Genomic DNA, 15,234 nt, shown 5'->3' on the forward strand with positions numbered 1-15,234 from the left:
TCGAATTAGACCTATAATCAGTTCAAAGAATCAAAACTTATAAGAATACTAAAAAGAGGAAACTCACCTTAAAGATATAATTAGTATTGGGTTAACCAAAAATAAAATAAAAATGGATGAGTTTATATTGGAGGGCCACGTAAGATGTAGTAGAAACAGAACAGAAGGAAAGAGGAAGACAAAAGTTAGGTACAGCCTATGGAAAATTTCATAAGTACCATAGAGAGAATAAGTGCCCAATCGTTCTACCTTCGGACAACAATTACTCGAACCCGACAGACAAGGAGAGGTCTCCGCTTGAACGGCCTGCAACTTTGCAAAATGCAAACACTATCTTGTCATATCTCTCTCTCTCTCTCTCTCTCTCTCTCTCTCTCTCTACTTTAATCGATGATGCTCATAGTTGATGGCAGCATTCAGCATTTCAGCCACTCACCGACTTATTTCTTTATAAATAGTATGCTTCTTAATGTTTTCTTGTTGCAAGCATGCACTAGACAAGGGTTCGTACGAGGAACAGTTTTTCTTATTATTATAGATTTTATTGCCAGGTTCGTTTTAGCTATTAACTATTATAAATGGGATCGACATTATTTTATATCGATATAAATTATAATTATAATTTTGACCGTTGATTTTATTTATATCTAAATGATTTTGATTTATTAGATATGTGAAACATTAGATAAAAGAAAATCAATGATTAAAATTTGATAAAAAACTTCTTATTTTTGCATTGCTGTGAGAATGACCTGCATCGTATAAATAATGGTTCCCAACGGTTTTTGTCCCAATAATAATAGCATAAAATATATATGCTCTTAATAAAATTATCACCATCTCAGTATCATTATAAAATGCTAATCATACGTACAATCATATGCCGAGATCGAACAAGCATTTCTGCAATAACATTAAAGATCATTTCGTCATCGAGTACATATAAATTAAAGGAGTATTTAATTTACATATATATCATACATGATTAAATTAATTTCATACTAGCTACTTACGATTTCGACATTGTCAAAATGTTTAATATAAAATAAAAGGGGGTAAAAAAAAAGAAGAAGAAAGAGGAAGATGTTAGCTGCAAATTCTAACCACCAACACCACTATCATCATAATCATAATGATCACGATCTTAATTCATTGCAGCGTCATATATTCTACCATGTAATGATAACAAGTTCTGTACCGGTTCAGTCTAATCAGAAGAACAAATCCACGAATCAACGTTACCTTCACCTCCTCTAGTAGAGTTATTCTCTAAGGTACTCTTCTCATGGTTCAAGTTGCTTGAAGCAGAAGTTGAAAAGTTCAGCTTGCAGCTACCAGCTGAAGCAACTTTACCATAACTCCCATCCAAGAACCTTAACGGATCTCTCCTACCTCCACCATTCGGTCCTCCAACTATGCTTCCATCATCGCTGGCACTGGCACTCTTCTGAGACATGCCCTCAGAAGTTACATGGCCATGACCCGTTGGAACCGATACACCACCAGCAACAAGATGCGCATTCACTTGGCCATGACTCATATCAAGATCCTCAAGCGATGGTACGGACAAACTTGCCTGGGACTTTGAAGTACTAAACCCTGCAGGGAGATGGTTGCCAAAAGGATAAAGAGGTTGTGTAGGGTTGAATGTGAGAATAGGTTGATGATTTTGCATGCCTAGCATGATGCTTTGTTGGTGGTGATAGGGTAGACCCAGATCAGGAGGTAGTTGGTAGTTAATGGAGTTACTAGATGAGGAGTTGTTGGTAGTGGCAGAGGAAGTAATATTTGTTGTGGATGCTATAGCATCAACCATATTACCGTGCAACAACGTTGAAGGAGAAGGTGATGAGGAAGATAAGAGAAACGGGTTTGGATGATGAAGCTTTTGTGGTGAAGGACGGAGAGGGTAAAAAGAACCCGTTGTCTCCAAGTGAGAGGAACTTGACCTTAAGGAGGATGAGGCTGTGAGAAGATCGAGCCTGCGAGAGTAAGATGAGCCTGAGAAGGGTGGTGCAGGGATTCCAGTGAACTCTTGAACCATGGCTCTGAAATTGGAGGTGTCGGTGGTGAGAACTGTTGTTGGTGCTCTTCTTGAAGCTCTGGTTCGCTTCTTTGAGTTGCGTGCTGCATTGGTTGGTGATGAAAGCACTCTTGCATTGTCATCATGAACTGAGCGTAATTGAAGTGATGGGTCCGTGGCACCTTGGTGAAGGCCTTGAGGAGAAAACAAATATTGGTTTATCCCTGATGCTGTTGGTGTTGATGATGGTGAAACAACTCCTGCTGGATCGGTGCAATCAGGTTCGGATCTTCGGCCTTGAGAAGTAGTACCGGTATCCAAATTTAGAAAAGAATTTGGATTTGAGTTTGGTTGGGAGTGAGAGAGAGTGTGGAGGTAGCTTGATGAAAGATCAAACAAAGAGGGATGGTGATGATGAGAAGAAACAAGGGAAGATTGTGGGTGTGAGATGGAACCAAATTGGGTAGGATTATTATTGAGGAAGGGTGAAGAGAGTACTGTGTGATCAGCCCGTGAATCATATTCTTCATCACCACTAGAAGAGATACTTCCACTATTACCAGAATCCATAGCTTGCAAATTAAGCAAAAGGGGGGAACAAAAGGAAAGGGAAAAAAAAAAAAAAAAACTACAAAAAGAAAAGTGGTGTTTAAAGGAATTAAAAATAGAAAAGCTTATGGCGGTGAGAGGACCTTAGAGTAGTTGAACTTGGTGGTGAAAGCTGCAAAGTTTCAGAGAGTGAAGACCTACTTTGGTGGTGATAAATAACCCATGAACTCTAATTCTGAAAACACCCTTTTGAAAAAAAGCACCGAATCTTTGGATCGAATCCCTGATCTGCAATATGGAAGCAAATCTTTTCCCAGCTTGTCTTTCAGTCGGAGAAAAAGGTTTTTCTATAAAAAGAAGAGAAAAAAACACATAGGCATGTAGATCTCACTTATGATATAAAACTGACTAGGGAAAGAGGCAAGGTTGGGAAAGAAAGAGAAGCCTTGAGAGATAAATTACAAAAAGGCCAGAGCCTCGAAGGAGGTGTAGATATCTCACTTTGGCTATTTTAGTGGGGTGTGTTTGAGTTAGGGTTTCAGGAGAAGGGAAAGAGAGAGAGAGAGAAAAAAAAGGGAAAGAAATGAATGGAAAGGTTATTTAACCTTTGTGTTTGTGCTCAGAAAAAGAGGCCTTTAGAAGATGAAGATCCTCTAGAGAGTGCAGGGTGGGGTCGCCATTGGTGTAGAAAGAAAAGAGTTGCCGGTGGCTGGCAACGGGTCAAACTCAAAGTGAATAGCGAGAGGGACAGTGAGAGAGAAGGGTTATGAATGTGAAAGGGCGAAAAGGATGTAGTAGTGTGGGAATGTAAATGTGCAAACCTTTACCCATACGAGGCAAAAAAAAGTCACTTGAAGATAAATTATTTAATTATTAATAGAGTTCATCTAATCTCATGGTATACGAGAAAAGATATCTTACATGTTGTAAAGACACATGTGGTAGGGTCTATTATTTACAAAAAAAAAAAAAAAATGTCATAATTTTCAATAGGTCTACAAGAAATAAACTACTCTTATATGCGGTAGTTTTTCTCTTATTAATAACCCAATTAAGATTAAAGAAGGAGAGAGAAGAGAGAACAAAAAGTGAAGTAGAAAGCCAAACCAAAGAAGGCGGGCAGGCCAGGTTAGATAGGAAATTATACACGTATAATTGGGTAAGATCATAAAACCAAATGCACCACCTGCATTACTCTTTCAAATTCCTCTAACTTTTCATGCACCGTGGCTAGATCATTTTTGAAGGATTACGAACTTCAAATTTAATCTTTTTCTCTCCCGGATTATTTGATGAGAAGAAGATTTCATACACACAAAAAGAAAGAAAAAAACAAAAACACACACACACACACATATATGATAGGATCCTTGTCAAACTTAAAAGTTTAAGTTTTACACTAAATTTTAATAGTTGATTTCCACCCACCAACGGTTATAATTTATAGGTATGTACATTTATTAATATATATATATATATATATATATATATATATATATAATCTTGAAAATTAGGGGTGTTCGCGGTCTGGATTGGATCGGTTTTGAAGCAAAAAACCATCCGATCCAATTCCTTCGGTTTGGTCATTACATCATCCGATCGGTTTGATTTTTTTTTCAAATCCGATCCAATCCGATCCAATTTTTTCGGTTTGGATTGGATCGATTTTCGGTTTTTTGAAAAGCCAAAAAAACAAAACTTAAAAGAATTATTTTTAAAAAAGTGACGATGTTTCAAAACATTTCAAAATTCAAATGGTTATCAGAATTGCTTCACATGTCTTGTACATCAGTTAAAGGCTCAAAGATTATGTCACAGCCACACAAAATCAAAGATTATGTGAAACAGTTATCAGAATTGGTTCACATGGATTAGAAGCAGAAGAACTGCAGAGAACGCGAGAGATCTTAAAAACGTTATGTCACAGCCATACAAAATAAAAGGCGATTGTTTGAAACCAACGAAAAATGAAGGAAAATATTATTTCTTTATCACATGAATAACGGGAAGAAATTTAGAAATCTGCTTTGCTATACCTTTATCATGCCCTTGATGCAAATAAAATCAAGTGTTATAGTACCTTTGTTATATGTTTATTTGGCTGTTTAACGGAAGAGACAAACGTTGATTTTTGAGAAGAAAGAGATATGCTACTGGTGCCAGAGCGTGAGTGACTGAGAAGAGTGAGAGACTAAGAGGACGACAAGAGTGAGTTTGGATGGATTAGGTTTAGAACTTTGGGTGGGTTTAAAACTGATAGGCTAACGCACGGGTGTGTTTAAAACTTTGGGCCGGCTATTATTTGGGATAGGTAATAGGTATAATTTGGTAAAAAAAAGTTTGGATCGGTTTGGATTGGATCGGTTTTTAACATCAAAACCGAAAACCGATCCAATCCAGTAATTTTTTTCGGTTTTTTCGGTTTTCGGTTATTTCGGTTTTCGGTTCGGTTTTTGCGGTTTAAATCGGTTTGGATCGGTTTATGAACACCCCTATTGAAAATCATAAATACTAATTTTTGGATAAATTAAACATTTATTGGTATGTACATTTAATAATATTTATTCGTATTTGTAAAAAAAAAATTATAAGTTTAAATAAAATAAAAAAATTGAAATATTATTTAATTTTTAATTTGTAAATATTTTTTATAAACATTATCTATCTAATATTATATAAAATTACTCTATTTAATGGTTTTTCTATAAACCATTAAAGAATATTCAATAGTATAAATTAAGGAAAATCTTTTTCTGACACTTTTTTTGGGGGTAAAATCTGACACTTTTTTTTATTTGATGAAATTTTGTATTAACTCCATGATATTAATAGCTGTTATAGTGAGATCAGTATGAGATTTTACTTCAAAATTTTAAAAAAATATAAAATGTTAAAGCTTTTATAATAAATTAAATCATCACAGCTTTTAGTGGGATTCGAACAGACAAGAATGTTTCCCTCTTTATTGCTGATAAGATGAGCAAATAAAAAGATCTTCTTCGACTTAAAGATATATATAGTTTCACTTCGTCTGAAAGATATATATTTTTTTAATTATTATTATTACATAAGAGTTATACTTACAACTTTTTTTTTACAATCTCTTACAATCATATCTTAATACCGTTGATTTCCGCCAATCAATGGTTATCATTTATTGTGAATTAATAATTAATTAATGAGTTTAATTTACAAAAATCATAATCGTTGATTGGCGAAAATCAACGGTGTTAAGATATGGTTGTAAGAGGTTTAAAAAAAAGTTGTAAGTATAACCTAATTCTATTATTAATATTAAAAATAATAAAAAAGATACTTATTCTTTCTCTTTTTTCTTTTTACCGTAATAACGTAATTTACTTTTTAAATTACCCAAATGGTACAAGATTTGGACAAATTCTTAGAATTAGATTAGTCGTGACTCACCAAATGGTATTGGTTTAAGTGACATATATTAGATTCAGTCTAAGCAAGTCTTGGATTCAAGTTATTCGAATGCAAAAAATTCTCTTTACGAGAGTTAGCCTCATCATGACGTAGATATTTCTTACCCGTGGAGAATACCCATGATTAATAAAAAAGGAGTAAATATCTTTTTTAGTTCTCAGCAAATTTCACGATGCCCGCTTTAGTCTTTAGCAAATAAAAAGGCTATTCGTGATACTAAGAAATTTAAAATGGACCCATTTAGTTGAAACCACGGTCCCTCCTAAATTCAAAAAAGATCTACATGAGTCTTCCTTGTATTTTTTAGGAACCACAAATAACCTTTTCATTTGCTAGGAATTAAAGCGGGTATCCTACAATTTGATGAAGACCGAAAATGATATTTACTCTGAAAAAAAAAGATAGTCGTGACTCGCCACTCGATGCTAATGAGATAATACTCCTCCATCTTTGTTCTCTTACATTCAATATTGTTTTCAGCAAATGCGAACATTCCCGAGTACGAGTTTGCTGTACGTTCTCTCATTTTCTTTCTCTTTATTTCAGGCGCCCTAATTTTCTTGTCCTTTATTCTTTTTAGATAATAACCCAACTGTATGTATTGGAATAGGTTCAAGCAGTGAATAAGCTGTGCAAATCCCACAACACCATCCCCGTGAATGGGCAATATAGCCGGGCCAGTCACTACAAGAAAAAAGTTTATTTGTGACAACAAATTTCGTCACAAATGACAATTTTAGTCACAAATAATTAAAATTCGTCATAAATAAATTTGTGACTCAGGAATTTGTGACGAAATTTCATATGTAGTGACGAAATTTGTGACACTAATAAGATTTTTTTTTGTAGTGCAGTGTTGGAAATCAATGTAACATTCACGGGTATAATATCAAGCTAGTTCAAAAATGAAGTCCTTATCTAAATTAATCTTACTCGTTTCCTTAATCCTTATCATGAGTTATATAGAAGACACGTCATAACCAAACGATGGTAGCTCAGTTGGCGCATGAGAACTAAGAACTAAGAAGGTGGGAGTGAGAGTATGTGTTCGAATCTCCTCAGTACCACCTTTGGGAGGGGTTTAAAATTTTAATCATGGACTCGCCTCGAATCGGATTAGTTGGAAGCAATGAACCAATTGAAATATTTTTAAAAAAAAAACACATTATAGTCCTATTGTCATTATATGATACATGCATGAAAGTTTTAGATGGTAGATTTTTTTTTATAATAATTATTGTCCATAGCAGTCATTTTAATAAAAATGAACTAAGTCATGATTAATACAAGGTGCATTATATAATTAGCCCATTCGATTAGGTGATTTTTTTGTTTGAACTTGGATATTGTAACACTGATTAGTATTAGTAATAATATATGCCTAATTCATACGTTCATGATGGGACAAAAACTAGAATTTATAAGTTTGCCTAGGTCGATCTATTTTGCATTCACAATATATTAAACAGTCATTTCACAACTTGTCCCATTAACCATTGTGAATTAGGAATGGTATGAACTGCAGAAGAAAATCAAAATCTTTCAACCTTTGCAAAATTATCAGTGTAATAACAACAATCTTTGAGCTATCAAGAATTATGTTTTCAACAAATAAGTCTAAACATTTTGGTGTTGTAATTTTATATAATACTAATTTTAATTTTGCTTACATTAGAATCAAACACTTGAGTGGCCGCCGGCGGGGGGTGGGGGTTTGAATATTGAGGGCCTGTTTGGCATTTTTTTTTTAAACCTCAAAGTTACTTTTAAGTCAAATTTAAAAGAAAAATTAAATAATTAATAAAGTTAAAAACTATTTGGTGACTATATAAAATTGTTATGAGATTTTTAAAAGGGAAAGATAAAATGATTTGTTATTAGATAAAGGGTAAAATGTATAAATACAAATTCAGAATAAAAATGAAGTTGGAAAAAAAATATAAAAACTCCAAAAAGTGATATACATCTTAAGAAAAACTCCTTTTAGGAGCTTTTAATTTGAGTTTTTATTGTTGTTGGAAATATTAACTTGAGTTTTTTGTAAAAATGTTTGGCCAACTTTCCTAATAAAGAGAGGAGAAGCTAACAAATAGACAGTACAAACCTGTAATGAGTGTGACTTTTGCCGTAAAGATTAGTCATTTTTCAAATGTTTCATTGTACGATGCCCCCAAAAATTTGATATGTTATCTTCCTAATGCCTGAATTATATTCTTCAATGACAAAGTGTTGTTCCTCTTATTGTCTCAAAATAAAACAAATGAAAAGGACGATGCTTGATCTATATTATTATAAGAAAAAGGATATAACAGAATCAAATTAAGTTTGATATTATATATCTTATATACTAGCAGACAATTAGCATTTTATTAATTAAGAAAAGTATTCAATTATGAATGCTTGTATGATCAACATTTTCATTTAAAAAAATTCTATGTATTAATGCTAATATAAATATTAGAGGCCCAATAATGCACACTTAATCTAAGTCCATTAGTTTTAAGATTCCCACCCTTATTTAATTAAGCACACATTAAGAGGCACTTTAAGGTATTTCGAATTCTCTACATACACATAAATCTCTATTTTTTTTAAGAATCACTTAATAAGTGTCAGAGTGTCTTTGGAAATATCTCATCCCGTTTTCAACCAGGGATCGCTATGATAAACCAATGGGAAGCTTTCCAGTGTTATCAAGCAATCCTAAAAGCACGCTTTCAAGTACAGGTAGGATTAACACATAGGATGTATGCAGAGTTAATAGTGTATAGTGCTTGAACTTTTCTTTAAAGTCATATATAGAAAATTAACAAACTAAATTATTTATTATTTTTTTAAGCTCTAGTTCTACTCAAATAAATTGATTAATACTCAATTTTGGAGGCAGTATCCAACTGGCCTTATTCGAGGAATTATATGGAAGGAATGTGGAATCTCTGAAAATTTCGAAGGTTTTAAAATTCAATAATTGATTATTTTTCCTAATAATCGATTATTCTAGCATCTAGAGGCTTAATTTTTCGTGCTGCAATATGCTTTCTTATCGCTATGATACTATACTCTGTGGCAGCTTCTAATCATTCATGTTGACGGGTTCTCCGTCTGAGCAGAAGGCATCTTCAACTTCGGAGTGGAGGACTCTAAATAACTGCCTCTAGGTTGTCATGCTTTAAAAATTAAAATGATTTCCTTCCAAAAGTATTAAAAAACAAGCTTTCCATTTATGAAAACCTGAGTATAGATAATGTGTAGTACATGTTCATTATTCGACTATAAATGATTTTGAATTCACTTCCAATTCATGTTTTACTTTCAATATTTAAATTCTTAAGAATAGGTGGCTTCTTTATTGTGCTGTAAAACTCATTTTTTTAAACGTTTATTACTTTGCACACATTAACCGCACCACATGCTACACTTGCTCAATGAAGATTTGTAGTTGTTGTTGTTTTTAAGTCTCCTTTATCAAATATTAACTTTGAAAATTTTGTTATTCTAAATACTTTTGAATGGATGAATGAAATCAACTTTGACTCGTGATATTTTATGATTCTGATAAAAAAAAAAAGTATGTTTTGAAAATTGTAAACTTTTCATTCAAAAAGTTTGTATGATAGGTTTCGGAATTAGGAGACGTTCTAATTCTGTCCTGTGATGAACACCTGAATCCATGACACTCATTAAGAAATCAAGTATATTTTGTGACACCTTCGGCTCACTTCAAAGCTTGTTAAGTTGTAAGAAAATTCTAAAACTATGGGCGGGGTCTGTCAAAATTAGTTTTCTCTTTTGTGGGTTTCTTTCAAAGTGCAATTGTCTGGTGATTGGTAATGCATGGTCTGGATTAAGAGAATGCGAATTGTTTTGGCCTGAATGAAATCTACCGTACAATCTACCTATTTTGGGATAGAGAGAGAGATAAAAAGTGGAGGTCAATATGCCCAATGTTATAAAAATCGGAACGACTCGGTCGGTAGACCTGAAAATTGGTGAATCGATTATATAATCGATTTGATTTTTATATTGGATCGGTTATGTAATAGACCTGGTGCTATCCGGCCGATTTTTGTAAAAACCGCTAACCTTGTATTGTCTGGTTCATAAAAAAATTTAATTTGTTCTCATCAATTCATGTTTTTCTTTTTTTCACTGTAACACACAAATAGTTTGTTTTCTCTTGAAATATTTAAGTAATCTGTTACTTATTGAATTATATAAGTTATGTACCTACAACACTAATTATTATCTTGATTATGCAATATGCAGTGAATTTTGATTTGATTTATAATTAAAGATATCGTTTACTAAACCTGAAGCATCAGTATCACAAGTATTATATGTTTGATTGATCTTTTATTAGACAATGATGTGTAATTTATTGTTTTTCATATTAAAATATTTGGAATTTGTATTCTTTTTTGGGGTAGGATATTGTAACAACCAATTAATGTTACTACTATGTTACTACCAATCAATTTCTCCGTTAGATCGATTATGTTGATCCAACGGTTATATTTATTTCCATCTTTGTATGGTTATGATTCTCCAAATTTAATACTTTATATTTATTTTCACCTTTGTATGGTTATGATTTCCCATATTTAATGTTTTCACATTAAATTTGGGGAATCATAATCATACAAAGATGAAAATAAATATAACCGTTGGATCAACATAATCGATCTAACAGTGAAATTGATTGATAGTAATATTGATAGTAACATTAATTAGTTGTTACAATATCTTATCTCTTCTTCTTTTTTACATATATTTGAGTATATTTAATTATTTATAATTTTTTTAATATAAATTATAAATTTACATATATTTACCGGTCATGCAGTTGAACTAGTAACCCACTGGTTAAATTAATAACTCAGTAATCTAGTACCTCGATTGAATCAATAACCCAACTAACTTTAATAAAATTGCTTGGGCCAAAGGACTTTGTGGAGTACAATACTTAGGAAAGACAAGGAAGATTAGTATTGATTACCACTTTAACATAGGAAAACAACAATAATAATAATAAAAGGAAGCCCCCTTTAACATAGTCCTTTTCTTGTTAAAGGAAGCACATTATTTCCTACACAGTAATCGCAATTGTCTTGTTAATGTTTATCGCAATGCTGATTTCCCCCACTCTTTTTATATTTAGTACATTGGTGAAGGTATTTGAATCTATCATGTTAAAACAAAAATCTCGATTCGTACGTAGGTTAGAGTTAGATGACTTCCCTCTTCATTTCTGTAGACATTGATCATCAATAAAAATCTTGCTATGGATTTTGATTCTTTTTATCCCATTGATTCAGGGCCATAGCTTATGTTGAATTAACAGTTTATGTGCATGATATTATATGTAGTCGAAGTACTTTGGTGTATCAAAAATCTATTTTCCTTCAAGGAAACGCCGTGCAGATGATGGGACAAATTCCCAAAGAAACCTAATGGAACAAGTAAAGTTTGTATGTAATGGAGATATTGCAAATTTTGAGCAAACTCTGTATATACCCATTGGTGATGCTCTCCGTCGGGTCCATTGTGAACATCGGATTTCGTTTGGATACAAAATAAATTATAAAAAAAAATGAGAAAACTTTTTATTTATTTATTATTCTTGAAGAAATAAAACTTTTAGAATTGATAGATTTTTTTTTTTTAACTTTTTTTTTTTTTAAAAAAAAAACATAGCCTCGCATAACTATATTTAGATGATGGACAAGCCCAATTAGAAAAACAAACATTGAGAGGAAAAGAAGGTGAGGGAGAAAGAGACATGAGCAGAGAGTAGCACGGGCTAGGCACGAGCACGAAGCAGAGGTTAAGAGTTCTCTACTTTAAAGAAGCAAGAATTTTACATGAAGTAAATTAGTGGGTAAGTCGTTCTTTTTTGTTAAATTCTATTTCCATCTATGTTTTCATTCTGAACGTGAATGAAAGAGGTAATTGGACGTTTGTCTATATTGATGATTGAACACCAATGATGCATAATTGCAATTTTTAATGGATTTGGTGTATTCTAGTTCTGGTATACCACCTGTTTGATGAAAAGTCTAGGGAACTCATTTATGTTTAGGAACTTTTTTATTGGCAGCATCATGGCATAGTGGTTGTGTGTACGTGTTGCAGTAATTGAACCATTGAGTCTACCTATTACTCTAGTCTGTGTGCTAAGACTGGTTTGAAAATCGGTTTTTGGACTTTTATTTGTTTCTATCATGATGTCTTTGATTCACTTAGGTTTATGATTTTCTTGGGGTGCCTTGGACTGTTGTTTCATATGTAAATATAGTATTTGCATGAGGAATCAGAGACTGAATACTAATTTTTTTTTTTTTTTTTTGATAACATGAATACTAATTTCGTTAGTGACGCAATGTTCATGAAAATTTGTCCCTCATCCGAACCTGAAGTACGATTGTTTTCCCTTTTCATTGGATTGCATTTGACTGTAGGGGTGAAGCTCTTGTTTGCAAGCACCAAAAGGGATACACATTCAATATAGGTCTCTACCATTGTGTTAGGGGCCTTGAGTGATAATCTTCATATTATCATATTATTTTGGTCTAATTGTGATTCGAACTATATAAGTTAAACCTTAGATTGAGTTTTCTTGGTGTGTTTTGTTTAGTTTCATTTAAGTGGAGTTTTCTTATATAGTTATGAATATATTGTGAGTGTTTTTGACACAGTTAGTGTAGGGCGAGCCAAGGGCAACCCAATTACTTTGGCTTTCATATGCCTCTACTCATAAAGTTCTTGACAAAACGAGCATGTGTCATCGGATCATTATCAAACAAGTAACCAAATGACATATCCACCCTTTCCTCCTCAACCTACCTTGTTGAAGATGACCTGTTATGCATACGCTTAGACCTTCTTTCGATGGAGGGTCACTTTGAGGAATGTCTTTTTTTTTTTTTTTTTGATAACATAGGAATGTCTTTCAGCCATGAATAATATTGCAAACTTGCAAAAACACATAAAATTAATCAACAACACAAAACACAACATAATAAAAAAGAAAAACCCAAAAATCAATGAGGAAATTGCCCAAAAAAATAAAATAAAATAATTGGCAACAACCTAAGGTTCGTAACTTAGGGTTCATTGCAAAATCAAAATTAATAACAAGCAAACAACCGAGAAACAGAAGAAAGAAAGCAAAAATTCGAGGAAAATTAATGTAATTTTAGGTTAGGGTTCATAACCAAAATCTTAAACCCAAAATCAAACATAAATTCAATTCCAATCGGTTGAATAAGGAGGTGTTAATGATAAACAACGAACCCACGATTGATTTGAGCTAGATTTCTCCCAAAACGCGTGAATTTGAGCCGATTGTACGAGAGGTACTTAGGTATCTCATATACCCCTTTTAGTTGAACGGGGCTTTTATAAAAAAAATCCAGCTCACAATGTATCCGAGTATCTTAATGTTCCGAAAAGTACTCGATTACAAAGCTCATGTATTTGAGTACTTAACTCACTCAACGGTCAAATAGGGACAAATGAGTAAATTATTTTGATGAGGGGGTAAATTTGTAATATTTATTTGGGAAAAGTTTATCAATGTCTCTGTGATTTGCTTCAGAATCATCTATGCCCTGTGATTTTTTTCTATCACATATGCCCCTGTGATTTGCAAAATGATATGTTTTAATCACGTATGCCCTTGTGGTTTTTTATTTTTCTAAAAGCACAGGAGCATAGGAGATTCTGAAGCAAATCACAATGGTATTGGTGAACTTTTCCCTATTTATTTTAATCAGGGACAAAAAGGTTGATCTCCCCGTCGATTGGCAATTTTGGAGATTGGGAATTTTTTGAAGAATTGAGAATTTGTGCACGGTAATAGATCAATTTGTGAGCTATTTAATTTTGTAACATTTTTTCCTATGCAAACAAAACGGCCCAAACAAAGAGTTATGTCCATCCATCAGCGGTGGGTGAATTTGGGCTGCGTGTAAGCAGGCCGGATCAACATATGGATCATAAAATCATGAGATTGAATTGCTCATGCCCCCACCTGATTTGTATAGCTGTGCTTTCTAGATGTTTATCTGTATGATTTGCGTTGACTCTAAAAAATGAGAGTGAGATTTTCACTCAATCACACCTTAAACCGCGGCACCATTTTGCTAGAATCTTAAGAGGGTCCAACAAAGAATAAAGGCTTCGTATATAATTCTCAACATGTGACATTGGGGTGTAGAATCATTAATTGCATCAAGATGAAGATACCAAGCACCCCTCAATCATGAATCATGATAATCTACTTTAGTTCTTCGGTTACAGTGTTGAATGGTTTGTTTGTCACTACTCACTACTATTCATATTCATCCTTCGCTCTGGCTTCATCATTGTTTTCAATCTTGGGAATTACCTCGAGAGCGATGCAGATAAAATGTTGTAAGAATGTCCTTGGTAAGGTTTATCCCAATATGAACTGAACTACACGCCTAATCAAGGCCAAACAAAGCTTAAACTAGATAATTTTAGCTTTCCAATGCCCTTGGATCACGTGAGGACGTGTTTTTCTTTACGTAAAATGCACGTGCATCTCTGCAACTCAACATCATGTGCTAAAGTCAAGTTAGGAGACTTGAGCCTCAAGCCTTGTATTGCTTCTTTCTACACCCTCCAAGTTTCGAGTCTTGAACCTCAAGCCTATGTCCCCAATTTCACCATGGCCTCTGAAACTCTCGATCTTTACGGGACTCCAGCTTAATAAAATCAAATAAGGTTTTCAGATTAATTAGGTTTGATACGTAATAACGAACAAAATAAAACAGAACAAGATGGAACAAAATGACATAAAATAAAATAAAACAATCATATCATAATTTAAATATTTCATTAATGAAAAAAAATTCATTTTATTATTTAAACTGTTGATAGATTTTCAGCTTCAAAGCACGGACACGCGGGTAGAAGAAAAATTTGCGTGTCCGACACGGACACGCTTCGACACGCTCGGACACGCGTCCGACTCTCCGACACGTTCCGACATGTTTTTTCGACACGCGGTCAACACTTGGAAATGCTGAGACACGTTTTTTTTTTAAAAAAAAAATCTTAATTTTATTTTGTTAAGTAATTATAAAAGAAATAATTTATAAATTAATTTTTTTCTGTTATGAAATTTGACATAAAAAATTAACAAAGTACGAAAAATTATTTATATTTATATTTATGTTATGAAATTTAAA

The 15,234-nt window shown here is 33.1% G+C and overlaps 1 protein-coding gene across 1 annotated transcript; it reads right to left on the minus strand.

Annotated features, from left to right (window-relative positions):
- Positions 1-1,207: 1,207 nt before the first annotated feature.
- On the minus strand, positions 1,208-2,593 carry LOC133295302 (uncharacterized). The gene is made up of 2 exons (XM_061494108.1): positions 1,380-2,593; positions 1,208-1,331 (listed from the first exon to the last, which is right to left on the minus strand). Exons 1-2 carry the CDS (start codon positions 2,591-2,593, stop codon positions 1,208-1,210), a joined length of 1,338 nt encoding a protein of 445 aa, XP_061350092.1.
- Between the last annotated feature and the right edge of the window lie 12,641 nt (positions 2,594-15,234).

This window comes from Gastrolobium bilobum, unplaced genomic scaffold (assembly GCF_033153095.1).
Source record: "Gastrolobium bilobum isolate Gb01-03AN ecotype WA unplaced genomic scaffold, APGP_CSIRO_Gbil_v1 utg5789, whole genome shotgun sequence".
In the NCBI taxonomy this organism is placed as follows: domain Eukaryota; kingdom Viridiplantae; phylum Streptophyta; class Magnoliopsida; order Fabales; family Fabaceae; genus Gastrolobium; species Gastrolobium bilobum.